Source organism: Mercenaria mercenaria, chromosome 16, assembly GCF_021730395.1.
Source record: "Mercenaria mercenaria strain notata chromosome 16, MADL_Memer_1, whole genome shotgun sequence".
NCBI classification, from domain to species: domain Eukaryota; kingdom Metazoa; phylum Mollusca; class Bivalvia; order Venerida; family Veneridae; genus Mercenaria; species Mercenaria mercenaria.
The window spans coordinates 30,982,125-31,008,658 of NC_069376.1; the positions used below are offsets into that span (position 1 = coordinate 30,982,125).

The 26,534-nt window shown below is 35.2% G+C and overlaps 1 protein-coding gene across 1 annotated transcript in view; it reads left to right on the forward strand.

The window, feature by feature from the left end:
• LOC123540487 (integrin alpha pat-2-like) overlaps positions 1-21,745 on the forward strand; it is a 30,992-nt gene extending 9,247 nt beyond the window's left edge. The window contains exons 9-17 of the mRNA XM_053525843.1: positions 194-342; positions 12,214-12,360; positions 13,880-14,388; positions 14,823-14,997; positions 15,854-15,994; positions 16,776-16,895; positions 17,793-17,882; positions 18,280-18,399; positions 20,275-21,745. Of these exons, the coding sequence (XP_053381818.1) occupies positions 194-342; positions 12,214-12,360; positions 13,880-14,388; positions 14,823-14,997; positions 15,854-15,994; positions 16,776-16,895; positions 17,793-17,882; positions 18,280-18,399; positions 20,275-20,448 (1,625 nt within the window). The 3' untranslated portion in view covers positions 20,449-21,745. The remainder of the gene's footprint in view (positions 1-193; positions 343-12,213; positions 12,361-13,879; positions 14,389-14,822; positions 14,998-15,853; positions 15,995-16,775; positions 16,896-17,792; positions 17,883-18,279; positions 18,400-20,274) is intronic.
• Positions 21,746-26,534: the final 4,789 nt, after the last annotated feature.

Genomic DNA, 26,534 nt, shown 5'->3' on the forward strand with positions numbered 1-26,534 from the left:
CCGGCACGCCGCTGTGACGTTTGACGCTATGACGTCATAGTTTTGACGTACAAACTGTGTGTGTTTCACAATACACAGTTTCAAGGGAAAAAAAGCGGGCCGCGTTAGAATAATTGCTTAAGCGCCACGTTGAAAGGAATTATTAAAGGTTCGGATTATGTTAACATGTTGGTGAAGTGTTGATTGATTTTAGAACTGAACGTGACCATCAGTCTAGATGTGGGGAGGAGCGAGCAGCCGAGAATTGTATTTGCTGCAAACAATGAAGCCTCTTTGTCACGTGTGTTGAAGATGTTAAATGGTGATCTTAGATGTTCAAACCCTGCAGACATACTGACAAAGGTATGATACGATCTGAATTTCTAAATCACGCGTTAATTATATACCAAATATGTGTCAATTGTGTGTCGTGAATGCGTTATGCAAAAAATAGCAAGACGCATTTCAATGTTTTGTGTTCGGTTAGACTAAGTGTTAAATAGCACTGGGTCAATTTTGGCAATTTTGCCATTAGCTTATAAAAATCTTTCACTGGTCGAAGGTCTGATGTCACCCTTCTTTTTGCTCCCAACTAGCTCAAGTATGTTATAGTTGTAGATGACTTGGCTACATGGCTGTATGAGGGGGTGGGTCGGATGACAAAGAATTTTTAATGTTCAATCATGGGTTTAATAATAATGTTCAATATGATTTCATTACTATCATAGATGTACTCTGAAAATATAAAACAACAGATAGTAAATATAAACAAGAAATAACAAACATCATTTGACAGATGACAGCTGTCAAAAAGGTAAACAAACGAGCATTACAATAGGTGTGGTGGCGCGTAACTGACCGCTCTAAACACAGTAATTTATAACTCGTAATAATTCATTAAATACATGAAATATCAATACAGAATTTCAGTTATATCAAGAAATATGATTACAAAGTACATAAATGCTAATTACCTGAATATATGTAGAATATATCCGAAGATATTTGGTTTTATTTGCACAGTATCAACAAATAAACGTTTTCAAAACATTGACCATTTATGAGTGACCAGATCGTGATTGGTTGGAATAAGTCACATGCATAAATATTAGTAAGATTAGTAAAGGAGGCGATGATTTACTTCCCTTATACTATATATAAATATTGGAGGATTTGGTAAAAGTACGGAACACCAGACAGGACATTAACGGGGAAAATGAAATAAAACAACTAAAACATTAAGGATTTATAGGTACCACTATTTACCCTACGACATACTCCCCCTGCTTCGAAAATGGCGTCCCGACATTTAACATGCAAAATGAAGCAAACCATTTTGTATAAATGTAAAATAAAACGACTATGAAACAATGTTTTCTAAAGTAACATCACGTGAAGTATCAAAATACATTACACATGATACATAAATAAGAATACATGATATTATGTGGTGAATAAAATAAATGAAAATGTGTATATCATTTAGAATATTTTGATATGTGTGAGGTTTATGTGTGTATTTTATTTGATATGCGGACGTAATCCATAATTCATATCTCCATCAGACCTCGAGATCACAATATATCACTATACTGTCAACATGAACATATTCATTCAAATAAAACTTTCAGCTCAATCCACATACACTCTGTTTACTGTTATTTCAATGTTTATGATCACTTTTATTAAAATATTTCTCTATGTACACTGTCTGTCACTAGTAAAAAATTGCCATCGTGGAGTATTTCGCGTGCGAATCGGTCGTCCGTATGTCTGTTCAGAAGACGTATCTATTGCAAAACTGTCATCACTACGTTGTCTATCCAGTACGCTCTCACTATATGAATTTCTTCTGTTTGGATATTGATCACTGCATGTACCTCTTCTAGCTGGGATAATGTATTTCGGTACTGATTTATTTGATTTGTCTTCCGGTGGAGTAGGAATGTCTTTTGCTGGCGATGATTTATCTTGGTAAGTATCTGCACTGACCTCTACTTGAAGATCTGTGGAAGTATCTTCCAGGTAAGTATTATTGTTTCCAATCTGAGTACTTTGATTTTCATTTTCCAGGTTAGTATTTTGAACTTTCTTGCTTAGTGGTAGAAGCAGGTTTCTGTGTAGCGTCCTTGTCTTTTTTGCCTTAGGTGAATCTTTTCGTACTACAAAGACTGGTATATCCGGATTCGGTTGCTCATAACCACGTATGGAGTATCTTCCCACTTGTCCGCTAATTTGCATTTTCCTCGGAGAGAAACGTTTCGCACCAAACTAGATCACCTGGTACAATAGTTGAGGCTTTAGCACGAGTATCGTATCGCCTTTTGTTGGTCTCTGCTGTATGTCGTGCTGTTTCTTCTGCTTTCTTATATGCATTGGAGAGGCGTTCCCTGAGTTTTCGGACGTATTCATGTTGGTCTTTGCTATCAGATTCATTGCTAGAAGTCCTAGAAATGCATCGACTGCTAGTTTTGGATGACGACCAAACATTAGGTAATATGGAGAATATCCAGTACTGTCGTGGATGGTCACATTGTATGCATGAACTAGAGGAGCTACGTAGGACTTCCAGTCAGATTTTTCATTGTTTTCCATGTCCCTAGCATCTTTAGAAGTGTAGAGTTTGAACCTTTCAACTTTTCCGTTACCGATCGGGTGGTAAGGAGTAGTATGACTCTTGGAGATGCCAGCTAGGTTGCAGAGATCTTTAATAAGTACCGACTCAAAGTTTGCTCCTTGGTCGCTATGAATACGAGCCGGAAATCCATAATGTACAATGAAATTGCTCAAATAACACTCTGGCGGTGGTCTTTGCAGTCTGGTTCTTGTGGGATAGGCTTGAGCATACCTGGTGAAGTGGTCGGTAACTACCAAGATATTTTCAAACCCACCCTTTGACCTTTCTAGACTGAGAAAGTCGACGCACAATATTTCCATGGGTGCCGATGACCTGATGTTCACAAGTGAAGCAACGTTTGGGAAAGTCTTTCGTCTGATGCATCTAGCGCACGTTGTACTTTTTCCTGGATCCAAGCATCCATACCGGGCCAAAAGAAACGTTGTCTGAATAGGTAAGTAGTTCTGTCACGCCCTTGATGACCCAAGTCGTCGTGAAGAGTAAGGAAATTTCTTCCCGTAGGTCCTTCGGTAGAACTAGTTGGAGGTACTCTTGGTTTTTCAAGACACCACGACGATACAAGACGTTGTCTCTAATCTCTAGCTTGTCCCATTCCTTGAGGTATTTAGTCACTGCAGGATCTGTTGAGCAAGTCCGCTTAGCGGATGGTCTTGTTCCTTCCTTTAGGTGAGTAAGAATTTGGGATATTGTAGCATCGTCATGTTGTGCTTTTCTCCAGTTCTTCGAGCAAAGAGATTCTGACTCTATCACATGATTGGGGATATCATCCGACGGAGACGATTCGACATCAGGTAAGTTTTCTGGATTTACTAAACTATAGCTTAATGGTGCCTTCTGGATGTCAACAGTTGCAGAAAAGGTAAGTGCTTTTATTACTTCTTTGTCTATAGTTGTGTTGTATTCGTGTTTGTTTTGTTCAAACTGTCTTGATAAGCCATCTGCGTCGGCGTTCTGTTTACCACTCCTGTAGCTGATTGTGTAATCGTAACCGGACAGAGCAGCCAACCAACGATGTCCTGTTGCATCAAGCTTTGCGGTTGTTTGCACGTATGTCAGAGGATTATTGTCTGTCAGAACAACAAAACTTGTTTCGTAGAGGTAATCATTGAATTTCTCTGTGATGGCCCATTTTAGTGCCAGAAATTCCAGTTTGTGTGCTGGATAATGTCTCTCTGATTGTTTAAGGCTTCTGCTTGCGTAAGCTACGACTCTTTCAGAACCACCTTGTCGTTGGTATAACACCGCCCCAAGACCTGTTGATGAAGCATCTGTATGCACAATGAACGGAAGTTGGTAGTTTGCATACGCAAGTATGGGAGGATGAGTCAACTTTTCAATAATCGTGGTAAATGCTTGTTGTTGTTCTTCTTTCCAAGTGAATGGTACCTTTTTCTTTGAAATCTTCTGTTTCTTGTTTGTTGTGAAACCTATAAGTAGGTCATTTAGAGGTCTTACAATGGAGGCATATCCTTTGATGAATCTCCTATAATAGCCTGTAAAGCCAAGGAATTGTCTGACTTCTTTTGTTGATTTAGGAACTGGCCAAGACTTCACTGCTGCTATTTTATCCGGATCTGCTTGGATTCCTTCCTCTGAGACAACATGTCCCAAGGGAAGTAACTTGAGTTTTCAGGAATTCACATTTACTACCTTTTAGTTTCAGGTTATGTTCAGCGAGGCGTGAAAAGACCGCATCTAGTCTATCTAGATGTTGTTCGAACGTGGATGAAAAGATGATTATGTCATCCAAGTATATGAGGCAATCTCTGAGGTTAAGATCCCCCATACACCTCTCCATCAATCTCTGGAACGTTGCTGGTGCGTTTGTGAGTCCAAAAGGCATCCTATTGCATTCGTAGAAACCAAGTGGACCAACCGTGAATGCAGTTTTGTGACGGTCTTCTTCCTTTACTGAAACTTGCCAGTATCCTGATCTGAGATCTAGTTTGGAGAAGTATTTGGATCCTGCTAAAAGATGTAGAGTATTCTCTATTCTCGGAATGGCATATGCGTCTCTAATCGTGTGTTTGTTTAATTTTCTAAAATCTAGGCAAAATCTGATGTTTCCATCTTTCTTCCTTACAATGACAACATTTGATGAGAATGGACTGTTTGAACGTCTGATAGCACCGCAGTCAAGCATTTCTTGCAGATGTTTCTTTCACCTCTTGAAATAATCCAGGTGGTATATTTCTGTGCGGCTCTTTAAATGGTTTGTTATCAGAAAGATGAATTTCATGCTCCACTAAATCTGTGTTACCTAAGTCAGTAGGACCCGTTGAGAAAATGTGGTGCCATTTAGAGAACAAATTGTTTAGCAGTTGCTTCTGATCTTCTGTCAAATTAGTGTTGTCTATTTCTACACCAACTGGTAATTTTCATCCTGTCTAGCTTCATCTACAGTTTGTTGTTTGAAGTGTTGTTTTCTTTGTTGTTTCGTCTTTGTTAAACAGTGGTGCTTCCCGTAAAATTGTAACTTCTTGCAGATCACATAAGTTAGACTTAGCTGGAATAGATATTGCTTTTGCTGATAAATTGAAAACACGAACTGGTACTCTTGCAGTTTTTCCAGGGTTACAAAGTTCAACAACTCTTGGACACACACTAACTCTTGAAGAACAATGGTAATCATGACATGGTTCAGTAACTGCAGCTTTTACTGATTTTGCCTTTCTTACAAACCCTGTGATGGTCTTTGTCTCATATGGCTGCAATGTAAATCTTTGTGTAGCTTTGACTATGCCTACTGATTCATTGGTGATACTTTGAAATGCCATATCCCAAGCTTCTGGAAGATTTGTGGAAACTGGGTCTGTAATTTCCTCTCTACAAAGACGAATAACATTTGTTCCTATTATAACAGGGATATCTTGATTATTTTCCGTCATAGGAACAATCAGAACTGGAACGTCAAATGAAGTGTCCTTCATAAAAGGTACGGACATTCTAACTTCAGCATACCCAAGATATGGAACTTTCTGTCCATTAGCTGCATTGATCTGAAGATTGAAATCGTTAATTGACAATAACTGTGGTTTTGGATTAAGGGAGTTGTAAAATTCAACTGACATCGTTGTTATCATTGAACCAGTATCGACTACGCCTTTTGTATGCTTTCCTTCTATTTCAATGTCTCCGATGTTGTTACTTCCAATTATTCTATCAAAAATGAATTTTCTCTTGGAGCTTTCTTGTTTTCCATTGTCTCCTATCTGCCCCCCGACAGAGACGCCTTTGAGTTTAAAGTACTCGTCTTATCTTCATTTTCATTTTTCTTCCGTGTTTGTTCGTTATCTCTATTTAGCTCTCTATATTCTCTGTCATTTCCTGTTCTAGCACTATCTTTATCGTCATTGTTTGGAGTATATCTTCTCTCATGTCCATTATCTTTGTAGTTTCTTTCTTCATATTCTCTTCTATCTCTACTGTCTCTATAATTTCTGTAATATCTTTGTTCTTTCTCTTTATCTAAGTAATCTCTTCTATCATTTCTTCTGTCTCTTGGGCTATATCTTCTTCTATCTCTATATTCCTTATATCTATCATCGTTTCTACTCCCTTTACCGTAATCTCTGTAATATTTCTCATTACTTCTACCGTCTCTTCTATAAGCTCTCTCATATCTATCATATCTATTATATCTGTCGTCATATCTTCTGTGTCTTCCATTGTTACCATTATGTTTATCATCAGCTCTTCCATCTCTTCCATAATCTTTAACATATATATCATCAACTCGTTTGTCGTTTCCATAATATCTCTTTTCCCTACTGCTGTATTCCTCGTCTTTCCTGTGATATTCTGTATCTGCTCTATTGTCATTTCTGTACCTTCTTCTATCTACATATTCTGTCTCTCTTGTCTTACTGATTTCTGTTTCCAGCTGCTTCATCCTTTCTACTAAGTCTTGTAATACTGTCATCTGTTCATGTGTTTCTGTTTGTCTCTTCAGTGTGTGTAGTTTCTCCTCTCTTATGGGTTCTTCTAGAGCACTTTTCATTTCGTTCTCTTCTATTCTAACTTTCCTTCTCAATTCTTCAAACGTTCTTGCAGTCTCAAAGTACATTCTTGTAGCATTCTTTAGGTCTTCATTATAAAGTTGCCTCCAAAACCTTGTCTTAAGCATTTCATCCTTTTGACTCTCTTGTATATGTCCTTTCTCTATAGCTGTTTGTATAATACTCTCTAATCTAATACCCCATTCTGCAATTCCTTCATCTCTTTTCTGTCTTGCCATGTAAAATTCTGTTAAAACAGATTCTCCAGATCTAACATTTCCATATACACTTTCCAGTTTGTCTATGATATTTCTTGTTGTTGTCGACGGAGGTATTGTTAGCAAAATTTTTCTCGTCTGTCCACAAAGAGAAATTTCTAACTGCCTGTCTCAGCAAACTTTCTTCATACAACCCAGACTTCATAATAACTTCCACTTCTATCTTCCATTCCTCGAATGTTGTTTCAGTCAAACTGGGCACTGTTGGTTTAAGCAATTTTCCTGTCCAATGGTTATTTCCTTTTGCAACATGTTCATCCTCTTTCTTTTCTTTGTGCTCTGATTCAGTGTTTCTGTATTTTTCACTTTCGACGTCTTCCTCTAGCTTACTTAACGTTTTCTCTTGTACGTTAAGAGCACGTTCTAATCTCTCCTTTTCATCTTTCAGCTTCCGTAACTTTTCTGCTTTCTTTCCTTGCATTTCTTTCTTTAACTGTAAGTCCTCCAGTCTTTTCTTTTCTTTTTCCTTTCTTTGCATGTCTTTCAATAATTTGTTCGTTCTATCTTTTCTTCAACATTTCTTTTCTGTATCTGTAGTTGTTCAATCTTTTGTTTAAGTTCAAGTTCCTCATCATTTTCATTATAACTAAATTCTCTATCACCTCTTATTTCTTCCCATATACTACATCTTCTCCTTTCAAGGCTTTTACTATAGGTTCATCTTCCATATGCTTTCTCGACTCTAAATGTCTACGTGACCTGTCTAATTTTTCACTTGTCTGTTTGTACTGTCGTGTAGTTCTGTTTGTATTGTGTTCTAGTTCTATATTTTTCTTGTTTATTCTCCTTTTCTTTATCCTCTAACCACTTCATTTCTCTTTCTATTCTCAATAATTCATCCTGTTCACCTTCTACGTTCGAACTTTCATATATTGGTGTTCCTATATTTATACACGTTTCTGTGTTTTCTTGGTCTAAATCATCCAGTGTAGTGTATAAAGACTCATCAAGACTTTCATCACTTCTTTCATCACTTATTTCTCCATCACTTTGATCATTATCATACACCATACCTTACTCTTTGGTGCCTTCAGCATTTTCATCAATGTTCAAATATTTACTCATTAATTTCTGTCTTCCTTCCATCATTCTTTTACGTTCTTTCATTTCTTCTAGCTGATTTTGTTTTTCTATAATTTCCCTCCTTCTATCTAACTTTGCACGTTTTTTTCACTCCTAATTCTATCTTGTTGTAATTTTAATTCTCTCAGTTTCTTGCTCCTGTCTCTCCTTTAGTTCTCTATCTAGCTCTTCTAACATCCTCTTTTCTTCTTCCTCCTCTTTCCTCCTTTGTTGTTCTATCTTCTCAATTCTCTATCTGATAAGTACTGAGCCATGGTAATAGTCAAGTTACTTCACAAAGAAATATATCTAATTGATAAGATGTCTCTATTATCCACCGTACTTTTCAAACTTTCGACTGTTTTCATTCAGTTTCAGGCAACCATATATTTCATAATTTATTGTTATCAAGTGTCTTTTCACAGTTATGCCTCTATATGTACTCCATACATTCAATAATCACTTCAAACATTCAATTTCTCATTCATAAAGTTTCAGAGTTCATTCTCTATTACAAACAAGCTTCAAACTAAGTTTTTCAACACATTCAATGGTGGCCCTTTCTGTGCACCATATATTCGGCAGTGTTTCACAAGAATTTCTATTTCACCTCTGTTTCATTTCAATTTCAGTAATATTAGTTCTACTTCACTTTATCTTTATTTCAATTCACTTTAGCTCCAATACACTTTATTTCTACTTCACTGCACTGAGTTATTTTTCACTTTTCACTTACTTCTAATTTACTTCAGTTCTACTTCACTTTGTTTCTACTTCACTCTACTTCACTCCTTTTGCAGCTTCAGTTTTACTTCACTTTATTTCTACTTCAATTTACTTCACTCCTTTTCAACTCTAGTTTTACTTCACTTTGTTTCTACTTCACTTTTCTTCACTTTTTCAGCTTCAGTTTTATTTTACTTTATTTCTACTTAGATTTACTTCACTCCTTTTCAACTGCAATTCTTCTTCCTTTATTTATAATTCACTTTGTTCTATTTCACTCTACTTCTATGTTTCACTTTAGTTCTATTTCACTATAGTTCCACCATACTATACTTCATTTTCACTTTAGTTCTATTTCATTTCACTTTTATTTCACTGTGTAGTTCTGTTTCACTTCATTTCTACTTCACTCCACTTTTATTTCACTGCAGTTCCTTTCAATTCAATGATATTTCATTTCACTTTTATTTCATTGTAGTTCTTTTTCACTTAAGTTCTGCTGTACTTCATACACATATGAGTCTATAATTCTGCATCTGCTGAATATACTCTATATTTTCAAATATATTCTACCCTTGTTTCTCCTTTTTACATTCCACTTCAATTTAATTCATGTTTTCAGCACTTGCAATTCAACAGTATGTATTTCAGAAAATTATTTTCAATTTTCTATTTTTGACTCAATGTATTTCAACTGCCTTTCATGTATATTTTTGTATATGTTATGTGTTGTTGTGTGTAACTGTTCTATTTTAATATTTCTATGTGTGTAAATAAAATATCTCTATATATTTTATTGTATGTATATATTGATATATTGTATGCAATAAAAAAAAGGAATTGAAAAAAGAAAGAAAAAATTGTTCCGGCGTCAAGAATCGATCCTGGGTTGCGAGTTTACAAAGCGAGCATCTTACGCATTAGACCACTGAGACGGTAAGTAAATACAGTAGCAAGAATCGATGCGATTAAAATTAAGCCGTGTACTGGAACAGCGACTATCGATTTTACGGCAGATCAAAAAATTTAACGCAAAAACGGCTAAGTAGCTGTCTGATCAAAACCGATGAATTACCGGTAATCAACAAACAGTTTTTAAGTAATGAATACGCAAACAAATGGACACTTTAACATAGAAGAAGGAAATATATATTATATCTTTGTATAAACAGACAAAATCCGTTTGCACACCGATATAAAACTAATATACAGCGCTGTACAGTGGAATTCAACTATACCCTTTATAAGATGTCTGGCTACCCAACAGTTTATCAACTATATAGGGAATATATCAATCAACTATATAGGAAATATATCATATAAGAAATATAGGACTGGTTAGTTTGGTATTAATCAATGATGCTGAAACAAAAGTATGAAAGTGCCCTTGAAGTCTTACGAAAAGTATATCTTCGAATCTAAATCAATGACAATGATGGACCAAAATGTCACACAAAAATATACCACAACAAACTAGTTTAACAAAAAGTACATAAAAATAATGATCACATGTGTGAAAAAGAAAGTCACTCACCACACCGTGCACGTCTGTCACAACAAAAATCCTTATATCACAATATCACAAATGTTTATACACAATGTCTGTATCACAATTTGATCACAGTTAAAGTTACATCCAAAAGCACTATCACTATTCCATCCTGTTGCTTAAAGTTCCTGTTGAAGTCCTGTTTTCCATTCCAAACGTATCCGCGGTGCACCGATTAATCCGTTCTGAAGAGTTGCATGCATGCAGGCAAGCAGGCAGGCAGGTCCCTGGTGTGTAAGTATTCCAGTTAATCCAAAGCATCCCATTCATCCATTAAATAGGTAGGCCACTAGTTATCACTATGAACTATGGAATAAATCTCCAATAGCTGATTCATTTATTTCACTATGCACTATTCCAAGGCAACCCATATAAAACGTTGGGCGCCATTTGTCACCCTTCTTTTTGCTCCCAACTAGCTCAAGTATGTTATAGTTGTAGATGACTTGGCTACATGGCTGTATGAGGGGGTGGGTCGGATGACAAAGAATTTTTAATGTTCAATCATGGGTTTAATAATAATGTTCAATATGATTTCATTACTATCATAGATGTACTCTGAAAATATAAAACAACAGATAGTAAATATAAACAAGAAATAACAAACATCATTTGACAGATGACAGCTGTCAAAAAAGGTAAACAAACGAGCATTACAATAGGTGTGGTGGCGCGTAACTGACCGCTCTAAACACAGTAATTTATAACTCGTAATAATTCATTAAATACATGAAATATCAATACAGAATTTCAGTTATATCAAGAAATATGATTACAAAGTACATAAATGCTAATTACCTGAATATATGTAGAATATATCCGAAGATATTTGGTTTTATTTGCACAGTATCAACAAATAAACGTTTTCAAAACATTGACCATTTATGAGTGACCAGATCGTGATTGGTTGGAATAAGTCACATGCATAAATATTAGTAAGATTAGTAAAGGAGGCGATGATTTACTTCCCTTATACTATATATAAATATTGGAGGATTTGGTAAAAGTACGGAACACCAGACAGGACATTAACGGGGAAAATGAAATAAAACAACTAAAACATTAAGGATTTATAGGTACCACTATTTACCCTACGACACTGACACATGGGTAACTGTTTAGGCGGTAACGAGGCTCTGTCGAGTTACGGCAAAATAGTTTCCCGACAGCCAGATGATTCTTTCCTTACCTTCAGACAGTGATCTGTTTTCTTTTTCTTGTTACAGTATAAAGTAATCTTCAATTAAATAGAAAAAAATAAATAAAATTTACGAATGATTTTCGTTTGAGAACTATTTTAGTAAGCGTATGTGTTTACATATTCATTCATAAGTTACAACACGAGAGTCATCTTACATCCGTTATGTAAGACGAGTTGTTCCAACACCGGCAAAACAGGGCAAAATCATGTCCGGCGTACAAGAAAAATGTCATGTACTGCATGTTGATTATGTTTCCAATCAGTTATTATTCACAAAACTGCAAACCTGCTCAATGCCATTGATTAACTTATTATATAAATATTAGTTTTGAGAACTGATTGTAACAATCTATGGGGAAAATATTAGCCTAAATGAAAGACATTACAGTGTACATAAGTATCAAGATAGTTGAATCGTAATGACACTCGGCAATTTCCGTATGATCACGTGTTATGCAATTCGGCATTCTTCGGATGTAAATATAGGTATGACTTTCCGTAAGAAAACGGAAAATGACGAAAACGCATACTAAGAATACTTAATTTGCCGATTGTCATTCCGGGTCCACTATCAGTTTAACCCTTACCCTGCTAAATTTCTATAATGAACTTTTCCATCTTTCAATTTTGACAGAACCATTAACTGTTAAAAAGGGGAGCATACAAAAAAGATACTGACTAAATGGCGAACAGTGCAGATCATGATCTGCACTGGTCGCAAAGGCAGAATAAATCGTGTCCAGCATGATAAGGGTTAACATGATCATCTTTTTTTACGACAGTCTACAAGTGACCTTGTTAGTGAGATAGAAATTCAGGCAGACTACATAGTGGACGAAATAATCTGTCCGGGCCTCACTGTCAGCGCCACAATCAGCCGCTTCAACGGAGCAAGCCCCGGGGACCCGATATTGCAACTACGGAATCAGGTTTGTGTGACTAATTAGTATAACATGAATACAACAATATTAAAGTTGAAATGGGCAAGGGCCAAGAACTCTAACTGATCTTGTTTCCAAGTTAAATAAGAATAGCGTTCAGTCAAAAGTATTGGGCTTGAAGTGTGACATATACTTGGAATAAAGGAATTGACATGCACATTCAAGATATAACGGAAATGTGACATGCACAAGATATAACGCTAAATGCACGAAAAACAACGGAAATGTGAAAAGTACTACCAATAATGGAAACAGGTCTAATTGATTGCTTCGAAGGGTCTGACGTCACACCAACACAATTCAAGGTAATTGTCAACTATCAAGCCTTTGATTGTGGAAGAAGATCATTGGTGCCTCTACAGGCATACAATTTCAGGCACGGGCCCATACACCAAATTAGGCTTATGAAGCTTTTGTAAGCAGGGACGCCTCCTTACATACAATAATTTCGAACTCACAGTGGTGACGTGCAACTAGATAGAAGTTAGCGGCCTTAACCATTTGATCACAGAGATCTTAGACCATCACTTTTTGAAAAGCAGTTTTGGAGACTATAAAAAATTGCAAGTTTGTTACAATATTATCGCAAATTTGTCCGTCTTTCTAAAATAAGAGTAAGTTGTCACACGTGCAATACTGAGACCTCTTGCCATGTGTTTATAATCTTAATTAGAAATCAAACAATTCAAGGTGGTTCGTAAAGAATAATAATTTTATTGCAGAATAAAACCATAGCTTTCAGAAGAGATTCCAGAAGAGAAGGAGGGCAAGGTAGAACGCGTTCATGATGTTAAAGAGTCCAGTCTAAATCCATGACCACATCCACCAATAATTGTTTTCTGTATTGTTTTCTTTTCTAGCTCGAAGCTGCAACGACTAGTGCTATAACGTAATAATTATGACGTATAAACGGTTATTTTATTGCACATTCCAGTATGCTTGTCTCTGTTAAAACATGCTAACGTTAGAATGACCTCACGTTAACGTGCGGTGACGTCAATGCTTTTGCGACCAAAAAAGAGTGCAACTATATTTTAACTATTGTTTTAGATTAAGGGCATATTAGAATCGAAAAAAATTATAGCAAAACCGTGTTTCAACACTATTTATACACTCGGGTGGTAATACGTCGTACAAATAATTTCACTTGGGCTGCGCCCTCGTGAAATAATTATGCCTGACGTATAACCGCCCATCGTGTATAAATAATGTTAAAACACTCTTTTGCTATAAATTATTTCTTAGATAACGTCACACGTTCAGTTTTCTTCGTTTAATAAGAAAAAAAAATCGGTTTTTGTTAGAATGATTTGCATATTAGATTTGAAACCGTATCGTCAAAATGACTGTATCAATATTTTGATTTAAAAAACGAATCAGTCTAACACGGCCCAATTTGTTTTATTATTATTATTAAACCAGGAAGACTGAAACTGAGATGTCATTATGCAACAAAATCACCATTTATGGACATTCTATTTTCACAACACTACTTTTCTTTTTACAGCTGCAGTTTAGAAACGATTGCCCAAACAACTTGTGCAGAACGAATCTTACTATCCTGGCCGAAGCCAAATACACAAACGTTGATGGCTACTTCGTAATTGGAAACCACGACCTTGCTATTGATGTAAAGGTCACGAAAACCGGAGACTCATCTTACGGATCTGTCTTCTATATGGTCTATCCTCAATACCTTAGCTACAAAAACATGGAGAAGTTCCGAGGAGAAAACGACGTCACGTGTTCTTTGATTGACAGTAAAAATAATGATACAGCAATAGTTTTGAAAGAAGAAGAATCGGCCATTTCATGTTTGTTTGGAAATCCGATGTCAAATGATACAGGTGTTGGCTTCCGGTTGTTTATGAAAGTTCCGATTTCCGTTGTTAATGATGATTCTACAATGAAGCTTCGCATGCGTGTGACAACATTGAGCGAGGAACTTGAACCAACGGACAACAACCAGACAATCACTATTAATTTACGACATAACCTAGAAGCCACGTTTTCAGGGTAAGATATTTGTTCTCCCGGTGATATCTTTAATTAAGGTGGGTGATCCGCAATAACCGTCGGAATCTTCCGTTCGATTGACGCATTGTCCCATTTTGGCATTCTCCGGATTTGATGACGTCAGGGCCGAAGTATTCCGAAATCGCATACGGAAAATACGTAATTACACGGAAACTGCCGATTGACCGTACGGATTCTCTTCCAAAATACTTTATTACGTAGATGTTTCCTACTTGGAAAATGTTTATACATGTTATGCAGAGTTTCATCATTATCGGTCTTTAGTTACGTCTTCTTAACAAACATACAGTATCAGTATCTGTGAAAGATACTCAAAAGATATGTAGTAAATGTGCACAATTCATCAATAAGAGAAACACCATTTTTTTAAACAAATAAGCGTTTGCAGCTGGTCTTCTTTTTTTTTTTTACAGAATATCAACACGAGAACAGATATATCTGGAAGAAAATAAGGACGCATATGACATGGAAAATATATATGAGTTATACAATAAAGGCCCGAGCATTATGCAGTCAGCAATTGTAGATATTTCGTTTCCACAGTTACAAAGTTCCAACAAAGCTCTTTTGTTTCTGAACAGAACAGAGGTAAAACGATTATATTTTATTCATGACTGTACACATTAAACCTGTATTGTCGTTGGTAACAAGCTCGGTCGATATGTGTGTGCTCTTTTTTTATTATTTTATTTGTCTTGGTAACACTAAGAAAGGTAATGATAATAATAATAATAATAATAATAAATAATTAAGATGAGATAGAAAATAATTATAAGAAACAACCAGGTATACTTAGATTTGTGAAACATTATAAATGCTATGTAGCGGAAGCTGTATATCGGCCCGAATTCAGACTCAATGTTATTGTATTGAATTTTGATGGTTTAGATTACTGTGTCCATGCAATGGTACTGCATAACAGAGTTCCACTTAAGCCAGTGTTAATTTGTGTGATAGTGTTGCATATTTCATTGCGTCTTAAGAAAATACTCAATCGAACCGAGTCTTCCATCATTTTGCTTTCATTCTTACACTTTAAAGGATTTTCTAAATATGGGAGAAAATAGATCATTGAGGCATTCGCTCCTGTCAAATGTAGACATTAACTCTAAATATCCATCATTTTTCTTTTCTTGCTGGAAGTATATGTGTAAATCTAGATAATTAAGTCTGTTTACCCATAATTACAATCGGCAAATTATGTATTTTCCATATGCGATTTCGGCATTCTTTGGTTTTGACGGGAAGCCATGTAAACATTCAGCTATATTTTTGCCCGATGTATGCCGAATTGCCTGACGAAAATACGGAATCACACGGAAATTGCCGGGTGACAGTACGGAACCATTACCTTATATACCTTGACAGCAAGGAAATTTATTTTTCTCATCATATTATATTATATGTGTGTTCTTTACCTTGTAATATACTATATTCATTTTAGATTCGATGTGAACAAAATTGTGAAGCCAAGTGCAGTCTGGTAGAGGAATATACGACACCAGCCATCTACTCCTTCTTCAAAGGCCGACTTGTATCAAACACAGGGAAACCAGAAACGGCGCTGTCAGATATTCAGAATAATGTATATATCATTTAAAATTACAAATAAATTTATAATACCATTACAATAATTCGAAACTAAAGTCATAATGTCGGTAACATTGTTTTTTCCTTATTTGCTCATTTATGCCAAAGAGAATGGTATAAATATGCTACAAGAACGAACTCACCTATCTGAAAACTACGGTTGTGCAAAATGGCCAGATTTCCATATGGATTGATAATTATTAGTTAGGCTAGTTGTGAAATTAAGGCCCTGCAATTTAGCTGCTTATTCACTTAGATTGTTTAAGTTAGTAGGCCCGTAAATACAATCGCCATTTTCCGGTCCTTCACATATTTCCCGCATGAGATTTCGGCATTCTCCGGTGATTATTGAAAAAATAATTTTCTGTTTAAACGGAAGAATACGTAAAAATACGGAAAATGCCAATCGTCACAGCGGGCATATGAGCCGCACCATAAGAAAACCACATAGTGGCTTTGCGACCAGCATAGATCCAGACCAGCCTACGCATCCGCGCAGTCTGGCCAGTATCCATACTGTGCGCTTTCAAAGTCTATTGCAATTAGAGAAACTGTTAGCGAACAGCATGGATCCTGACAAGACTGCGCGGATGCGCAGGCTGGTCTGGATCCTTGCTGGTCGCAAAGCCACTGTATTGGGTTTTTCATGGCACGGCTCATATTATATTGAAGTAAAGTGTTTACATCTAATACACAGCATTGGAAAACTATTATACATGCGTATGTATCTATGGAACTATTTCAACCCACAGTAATTTTATATTCTTTCAATTTAGGACTGTAAACAGCAGAAGTGTTCCAAATTCGTTTGTGCCATTTCTAATATACAACCGAAGACTAGTGCAGTTGTTTACATGAATTATGTTATAGACAGGGGTATCCAAGGTGGAATGAAGGTAACCTTATATTAAATACAATGTAATTACAAACAAGGACGATGATATACAATGGCTTTACAAAAAGAATCAATATTAAAAGCATATGTGTTTACACACAGGGTCAGTGATATATGCAACATCATTGCAAACAGTGTCTATAATGTATGCAGTGTCATTACAACAAGTTCGATGATATATACAATGTCATTACAACAGAGTCGATGATATATAGAATGTCATTACATCAATGTCGATGATATATAGTATGTCATAAAAGCAATATCGATAGTATATAAAATGTCATTACAAACAGAGTCGATGGAAAAGCTATATAATATCCATTTTAATAAGCGACTCTTTTACAATTTTGGTGAGTAAAAACTGTCCGCTTCATATTTGTAAAACAATACAGTTTCTAAAAACGGCTTGACAGGTTCTGTTATCATCTTGAAAACATTTCCTGGCACATAGCAAAATATTTTGTCAAACAGAAAAAAAAGCGTAACTCTAGATAACGAGGAAGAGATATTTTGACTATCAATACCATTTTCAGCTTTTTTGAAACAAAGTGTTTGTCAGGTCATGTGATCGAGTTGATACGGCAGCGTGTGTAACAATGATATTGTCAACCCTTGAAACAGAATGTTACCACTCGGCTCTCGCCTCGGTGACATTCTGCCCTTGGGTTGTCAATATCAGTGTCACCGTATATGCCGTGTGTATATGCGTAATGGGGCCATATGATATCTATATAATATTTTCGATTCAGTTATTGGCAAAAATAAAATTACAGTGTTGAGCAGTAGAGAGAACCGAATGTATTGTAAATAGCATGTAAGAAGGGTTGCAAAGCGTAGTTAATGATGTATTCAGACTTTGTACATGTAGATCTTAAGGTATCTTTATAAATTTCAGGAAGGAAAATCAATGACTCTCATCTCAACAGCCATGGTTAAGATAAACAAAACAAACCTTATCAGCAATCAGACAGAGTTTCTACAACAGGTAAAAAAGCGTTTATCAGTCATAAATAAATGAAAAAACATATCAAATCAATGTATAACACTACCAGCAAATTTGTCTTTTAAGCTCTTTTGTGCTAGTACATGTACAACGTACGCCTTTTACAAACAGAATCTTGTAAAATGCACGTGTCGTATGTATAAGAGGTCAATCTACATCTGATCTGCCTTTGAGACTGGCGGAAAAACATAAAACCTGCTATACAAAATATGAGCACACCTTCTGACTAAAAAAAAAAAGAACTTGCAATACGAACGGTGCGAACAACGCGCCTTTTTAATTAAAAATATTTGGATTATGTTTATTTTGTTTGTTACTAAACGATGAAACCTTCACATTTTTATTATGTTTTAATGATTATCTTCAAAATTCTACACAGCTCAGTACTACAGTAAGGAAGAGAGCGCCTATTAAGGAAGAAATTCCATGGTGGATTATTCTTGTCAGTGTTCTTGGCGGAATTTTGCTTATAGCTCTAATTGTTCTTGTGCTCTGGAAGGTAACACTTTATCATTTTTTCTCAGTTTACACAATGTACAGGCTGGTAATAAGTGCATAATTGAAATGTATATGTATTACTAATGTAAATTGGCTTAGCATAGCTTAAAATTTTTTTATGATGTACAAAACTGAAAGGGATAAAATTCAGAGAGTTTTTTCCCCAAAAAAGATAGTAATACATTTTTGTGCCCCCACACCCAATGGGTAGTAGCTGCATATAGATCTGCTCTTGTCTGTCCGTCCGTGCGTCCTTTCGTCCGTCCGTCCTTCCGAGAATGTTGTGTCACGCCTAGCTACAAAAGTATTTGACGTAGAGTCACAAAACTTTACAGGAATGTAGTTGTGTACCTGGGGTTTCGCGTCCGGATTCATTCAGTCGTGTAGGAGTTATGGCCCCTGACTTTGTTAAAATTGGTCATTTTAGTGTTGTGTCGCGCCTAGCTCCAAAAGTATTTGACGCAGAGTCAAAAAACTTTACAGGAATGTTGGTCAGCATGTGTAGTTGTGCACCTGGGGTTTTACGATCGGATTCATTCAGTCGTGTAGGAGTTATGGCCCCTGACTTAGTAAAAAAAATGGTCATTTTAATGTTGTGTCATGCGTAGCTCCAAAAGTATTTGACGCAGAGTCACCAAAGTGTACAGAAATGTTGGTCAGCATGTGCAGTTGTGCACCTGGGGTTTCTCGTCCGGATTCTTTCAGTCGTTTAGAAGGTATGGCCCCTGACCTAGTAAAAAGTTGGTCTTTTTAATGTTGTTTTGCGCGTAGCTCCAAAAGTATTTGACCTAGAGTCACCAACGTTTACAGGAGTGTTGGTCAGCATGTGCAGTTGTGCACCTGGGGTTTCGCGTCCGAATTCATTCTGTATTGTAGGAGTTATGGCCCCTGCCCTAGGAAAATATTGTCATTTTAATGTTTTGTCTTTCTGCTTTTTATTTTGGGTATTTTAACATGAAACTTCACAAGTGATCGAGTAAAAATCAAGTTAAGGTAGTGGATCTTTTGTGACAATAAGCAACTTGAAATTACGTAACTTCCGTATGCGATTTCGGCATACTTCGGTTTTTAAGGAAGATAATGGTAGGCACAAAGAATGTCGAGTTGCTTTACGAGATCACGACATCACACGGAAGTTGCCGAGTGCCATTACGGGTCCACTGCCTTAAATATGTGCATAATTATGATTTATGTGAGAATCAGCTATTTTATTTTCTTTAAGGAAGCAAAAGAAAAATAGCAAGCACACCGGTCCGCGACAGCTGTAGAAAAAATAATCCAATTGAAACGTTTATTATAATTAATCTAACAATATAAGCTTATAATTCTGTTATTATGTCTCCCACGACAGAGTGGTGTGCGAGACATATTGATTTACTCCTGTCTGTGTGTGTGCGTGCGTGCGTGCGTGCGTGCGTGCGTGCGTCTGTCTGTCTGTCTGTCTGTCACAAATCTTGTCTGAACTCTAAATCGAACAGTTCCCATCCGATCTTCACCAAATTTGAACAAAATGTGTTTGAAAATAAGTCCTCGGCAAAGTTTGATAACTAGCCAAATCGGCCCAGGTACTTCGGAAGAATGGCCCTTGAATTACCGAAAATACTGATGCCAGTGAAACATGTCTTGGTGCATGGTCTGTCACAAATCTTGCCCGCAGTCTAAGGCGAACAGTTCTCACATGATCTTCACCAAACGTAAACAAAATGTGTTTGATAATAAGTCCTCGGCATAGTTAGATAACTAGCCAAATCAGTCAAGGTACTTCAGAGTTATGGCCCTTGAATTACCCATAATACTGATGACAGATGATTAAGCAGTTGTGTGAGACATGCGCTTTTCTCAAAAGCAGCTCTTAGTTATTTTATCTTCTTCTTAGGTTGGATTTTTCAAACGGAAGAGGAGAGATGAGCTTGAAAAGAGAAAATCACATGCTCCTGATTCTGGAAATAAAGTGAATAATGAAAAGAAGAGGGATTCATACACTGATAGTGAAGGAGGAATTATAGACAATGAGATTCCACCAGCGAATAATGAGAAGGAAAAATATTGATGGTAAACATGTTTACCTGGTTGAACACACAGGGCTATTTAAAATGAAAAAATCTTGTACGACTTAATTGATCGGTCCAAGAGGCTACAGGACTACGTATGTGTCAAAAAAGAACAGAAAACAAATTGCTGAACATTTACTGTTTATAGAGGTACTTCCTATGGTAAAACTTGATGTTTATTTTACGTTAATATTATATACATTTTGTGCTTTTCTTTGAAGAAATGATTACATGTATACAAAGTATCCATAAGACAGTATACAACGCCTACTCGATGTGGTAGTTACTATATTAACATATATTTATATAGTTATATTTTCACAGTTACGATTGCTGTTAAACTTTCACAAGTATGATTGCTGTTAAACTTGTACAGTCACGATTAATGTTAAACTTATATACAGTCACGATAAATGTTTAACTCATTTACAGTCACGATTACTTGTTCACTAACTTACAGTTAAGATCAATGTTAAACTTAATTACACTTACAATTAATAACAAAATCATTTATAGTCATGATAAATGGTAAATTCATTCACATGTACGAATAATTTTAAACTCATTTATTGTTAAAATCAATGTTAAACACATTTACATGTACGATTAATTTTAAACATATTTACCTTTACGATTACTGATACACTCAGTTACAGTTCATACTAATGGTAGATTTGTTTTACATTTACGAATAATGTCTAACTCATTTACACTTACGATTAATGTTTAACTCATTTATAGTTGCGATTAATGGTTAACTCATTTACCGTTATGATTAATGGTAAAGTATTTTGCAGTTAAGATTAAACCTTTCAGTGCTAAGTTTCTATAATAGACTTGTCCATCTTTAAATTTGGACAGTGCAATTAACTGTTAAAAGTAGTGCTTACTAAAAGATACTGACAGAATGGCAAACAGTGCAGATATTGATCAGACTGCACGGATGTGCAGGCTTATCATAATTTACACTGGTCGTAAAGACAGAGTCATTCGAGTCCAGCATGATAAGGGTTAATGTTAAACGCAATAAATTTTTACACTTACAATTAACAGTTAACAACCCTTCAGCTGCTATCATTGGTAAACCCATTTAGGGTTACGATTGTTGTTAAAATCAATGTAAATATGTTTACAGTTACGACAAATGTTATACTCATTTACACTATTGCCTGTCTTATTGTTTCAAAGTGTCATGTTGTTACTCTTTATTTCAGATTCCATGTATCATATATGCAATAACCTACAGATGTTTGTTTTTCTTTTCTGTTGCCTGAATAAACATGATAATGCCTCTTATATTATGTCACATTAAATCTTTCCCCTCCACCACCCCCTCACATGTCCGTAGTTCATCGTCAAAATATTACTAATAACACTGTAGAGGTTGAAATTTAATTTGCTTAATCTTAATGAAACTTGGTAATAATCTTACCTTTAGTAGGTAATCTGGGGTAAAAGCTAGAGAAATAAATGCGAAGACCTTGTTAAGATTCTAGGGGCACATTTTCTATTCGATCCTCATTAAACTGTGTCAGAATGATTAATTCTATAAAATCTACTCATCAGAATGTTTGTCGTTATAAAATGTAAGTTGGTTTTAAAACTTGGATACATTTTATAAAACAACTAAGTCACAAGGTCAAAGAAAGAATTTTATTAACACTTTTTAAGCAATATCTTTCTTTTTGGTCTTCATTAACCTTTGTACTCGTCATCGCGATATTAGTCCCACAAATGAAAATATATGCAAAGTTTAAAACCGGATATCATGAGGTCAAAAGATGGGTCAAATCACAGAAATTTTTTTTTTAAATAATGAACATTCTACAGACGGCATTTTCTATTCTAATTCATAGTTTTATTTCTGTGTCACAGTGTTTGTCGAAAACATGGCCAACAGAAGAGATTATCACTTTTTCTCATATATTGCATGCATTGAAAACTTTAAGAATCGTGAAATTGATTTCAAAATATGAATCACAAATATGTTCCAATTTACAATAAGTTAAACGACATTCTGTCAAAATTGTGCAAGCAGTTTGTGAGACTCTAGTAAGCGACCTAGTGTCATTATGACTGTCTGGTTCTTGTTAGCATTCTACGCAATACTCAAAGCAAGGCAAGCAAAACATAACGCATACATGTATATTAAGGTATTCGCCTGGCGTGGATGACTTTTATTAACACTGTCCTAAATGTATACGACATGGTAGGATTTGCGCGCATGATTTAAGCTCTACAGTGGTGTTTATGCCTCTAACCGTTGTGTTTCTTAGAGTGTTCGTCATGTCCGTGTTGTCTATTAGTTTCACTTTGTGTATGTTTCTATATTTACACGTACATGTACTTAAATACGCTGCTTCGGGAGCCTGCATTCTAGGGACGTGGCTGTTGCTATCGGATACATGTCCTCCATTCACGTCATTTGGTGAATAAACATAGTAGAAAAATATGTAATTATTGATTATAGCTACGTTTCTATGTGACAAACTAATACTTATTCGGTATACAGATAAACCACTCTTATGCTTGATCCACTAATTTCCATCAAAGGGTTTCTTCGAGAATTGCAGTTTTAAATTTTACCATCCAAACAAAATTATACATCATTTCGAAGGCTTCCACGAATTGAACTTTAATATATACATATATTTTAAGATGTCTTAAATAGTAATATTGAATAATCTGAAGTGTGTTTCAGAGTTCAGATGTGTAGGAATCCAACTACGAGAGTGTTAGCTCAAGTGATAAAGTATCCAAGTATCTGAACGGTAAAGTCAGAGCTTCCTGTCCAATCCTTTATTGTATATTTGTAATCATGTTGTAAAAATATTGCAAAATAAAATATGTTTAAACCAAAGTCAGAACTGTGGTAAATCATACGATAAACAATTAGAAATTCTTTAATATTCTCATTGAAATATTATGATACGAATTATGTTCAACTTTATTGAACCGAGTTGTAATAAACCGGGTGTCAAGTGGAAATATGATATCAAAATTGAGGTCTTAATGTTCTCTTCTCTCACCTTTCCGAATCTCATCCGTTGTTTATTGCAAAGTATAGTACACTTTCCTCTTTGTCCGATCGCAAACAAATCTAGCTGCACTATAAGTATGTATTATAGGAATGGTAATGGATATGTTTAAGAGAAATCAAAAATGCAGAAATTATTACTAAAACTGCGGATCAAACAGTAGAACCACTTGTAAACAATGGTGTGTTTGTTCTGTGCGGTATATTTTAGCTTTGCGATTTTTTCTTTTGGAAAATAAACCCATATATATTTGCAAGACAAGGACGAGATTACAGATAACACATTGGATACAGATTCTTAAAACAGTGCATACTAGATAAATTTGCAAAGTAAATGAATATATTGAAAGCGACGTTGAAAGTATTTATCTAACGGTCTTGTTTTTTATTATTGTTAATTTTAATACTCCTTGAATCGTAGAATACATTTCTTGTTCTGTGTTGATAACATTTTGTTTCACTTCAAAGTTCAACTTAACTAACTTTAATAGTATTACAAACCTCTTGACGTATAACAAAATAAAAAATAACAGTATTCCTTGAGTGTAGAAACATGAGTATGGTTGATATTGATTGGCCATACAGAAAGACAGACAGACAGACAGAGTAAATGTATAAAAGTGGAATACCGAAAAATAGTGCAAATCTTTGTCTTTATTTTTTAAAGACACTGAAATATAAGTTTAACGAAATACTTTAAAACATGTTGATGCCTTTCAAAGAAGATTATGTTAACAGACAAAGTGGACCGTATGTGAAATATTTCCTTGCTTTAATTTCTATAACCTGGTGTCACGTTTACCTAACTGTTGAGAAATTTGAAATACACTATCCTTTAAAATTTCGGAAAAATGTTATTCGTCAAAATACTGCTTTTAGAGGTCGTTAAATGATGAAATTTTGCAGAAGCGTGATAGAGCTGAACATATATCTGTATCTTCTTCTTTTCAGTGAAACAGCTTTCCGTCGGGACAGTCCTTCAAGCATAAAAAAGTTTCACTGATATCAATATTATTTACACCTGTATATATTAACCGGTGACAGCTTTGAATCCCTCCCGAACGCTTTTACTACATTAATATATCACATTAAACGATTTTTACATTACGCGACTAGTGTACACTTAAAACCGAGTCCATCAAGTAAAATTGTCTGAAAAAGTATAAACTATACAGTCGTGTAAGAATTTTCCAGTAATCAAATAATTAAGTTTACAAATGTACACATACAATTAAACATCCAAACAATTAAGCAGAAATTCAGAAAAAAACTTTTATGCTATATTTGACGGTAATTAACAGATCGCTTGTTTTCTACTGACATTTACGGTCTTTGCACCTGTCACTAATTGAAAAGTCCCTTTGCACTTAAATTTCAAGTTTTGGCCGGAACAGTATGACGTGTCTGCTAAACACAGAAGGAAGAGCTGCAATCGACGGATCGCGGGATTGTGGATTTGTTTCCGTAATGTTCTCCGTGACAAATTAATAAAATATGTTGTGTCTGAAATCATTCGTTCATCATCTCTGATTAATTCATGAGGGGAAGTTAGCAGTTATTTGCGGAGAACATGTTACAGAGTCCTTGAACATTGGTTATTAGGTCAACTATTGGCCCTTACATAACTGAAACATTGTAAAAGATCAGCGCTAAACCCCAAACAAACACAAACAACAACGAGTTAATATTGTCGCATTAGGCTGTCACTGCAGTGTTGTCGAGGCAGCGTCCATGTTTGATGACTGAACGAGAAAGTAAGTGTCAGCGCACAAAAGTAATAAAAAAACAGTATTTGAAATTAAGATTTCGCGATATAGTTGAACTTTTAATGCCAGTCACTTTCTTTGTATTTTCTATCCAGATATCCAATTGTTTTTAATATTGATAAAGTATTGTTTGATTATAAATCTGACTGACAATTTATTAATGAATACATTAAAATCATTTGATCAAAAACAATGGTAACTTGTAATTAATGTAACATATGGAGGTGTGTTTTACTTTATACCATTGATATTCACAAGAGTCAGTCAAGAGGGATCTATTTACCTGAAAAAAAAACAAAACAAAACGTTTTATTTAAGTCGGGAATTCTGTTAAATTCTTCCAAAGGTAGGTTCTTTTTTATTGTTTTTATATTCTTGTACTGTTTATGTTATTACAATAGTGTGATTACAATAGTGTTGATAGGACACTTTTAGTATTTCTTTACGGAGTTCCGTTATTTTGTAATTAATGCTTTGACTCAAATTTTCCAAGTAATATAAGACAAAATCATTCATATTATATCAGTCTAAAGAAACCTAATGGTGGTCATGGGAACATTATAAAGTTTCATATAACTTCATTACTATTTATATCAGTCTAACGAAACCTAATGGTGGTCATGGGAACATAATAAAGTTTCATATAACTTCATTACTATTATATTAATCGTAAAAATTACTTTCATAGACTTATTTGAAAATCAGGAAAGGTTATTCTTGGAAATAGTAAAATATTTTTCATATCAATTTTACGGAAACTCCTTGTTTGGCAATTTAAAGTCAAACAGTATATAAATAAAATGTATACAAATATCCTTTGGAGGCATAGAATACGACTAAGCAAAACATAGGAAGGGTCCTCTGATTGATTGTGTCTGTTCATGAGAAGTAATGAAATGTGTAGCACCAGTCAAATCACCTTGCACCGACCTATGCGAAACGCTTTTTGACATATAAATTGAATGGATCCGCTGAAAACAAGTCCTCACAGTTAACCCCTACCTATTATAAAGTTAAAGGACAGTGGAAATCGGATGAATCCGAAGTATACACATGTGTAGCAGAGGGCACGTTATGTAAAATACAAAATATATGTTGTTAATCATCATAAAACATTATTCAGCAAACCATATACGCATATACTCAATGCCTTTGCAAAGGCTGAACGACAGAGTAACAACATTGAGCTAGACAAAGACAGTATTGGAAAAAAGCAATTTGAAAATAGCAACACTGCCTTCGAACTTTTAAAAGGAACTGAGAATGAAACGTGTATTTTAAG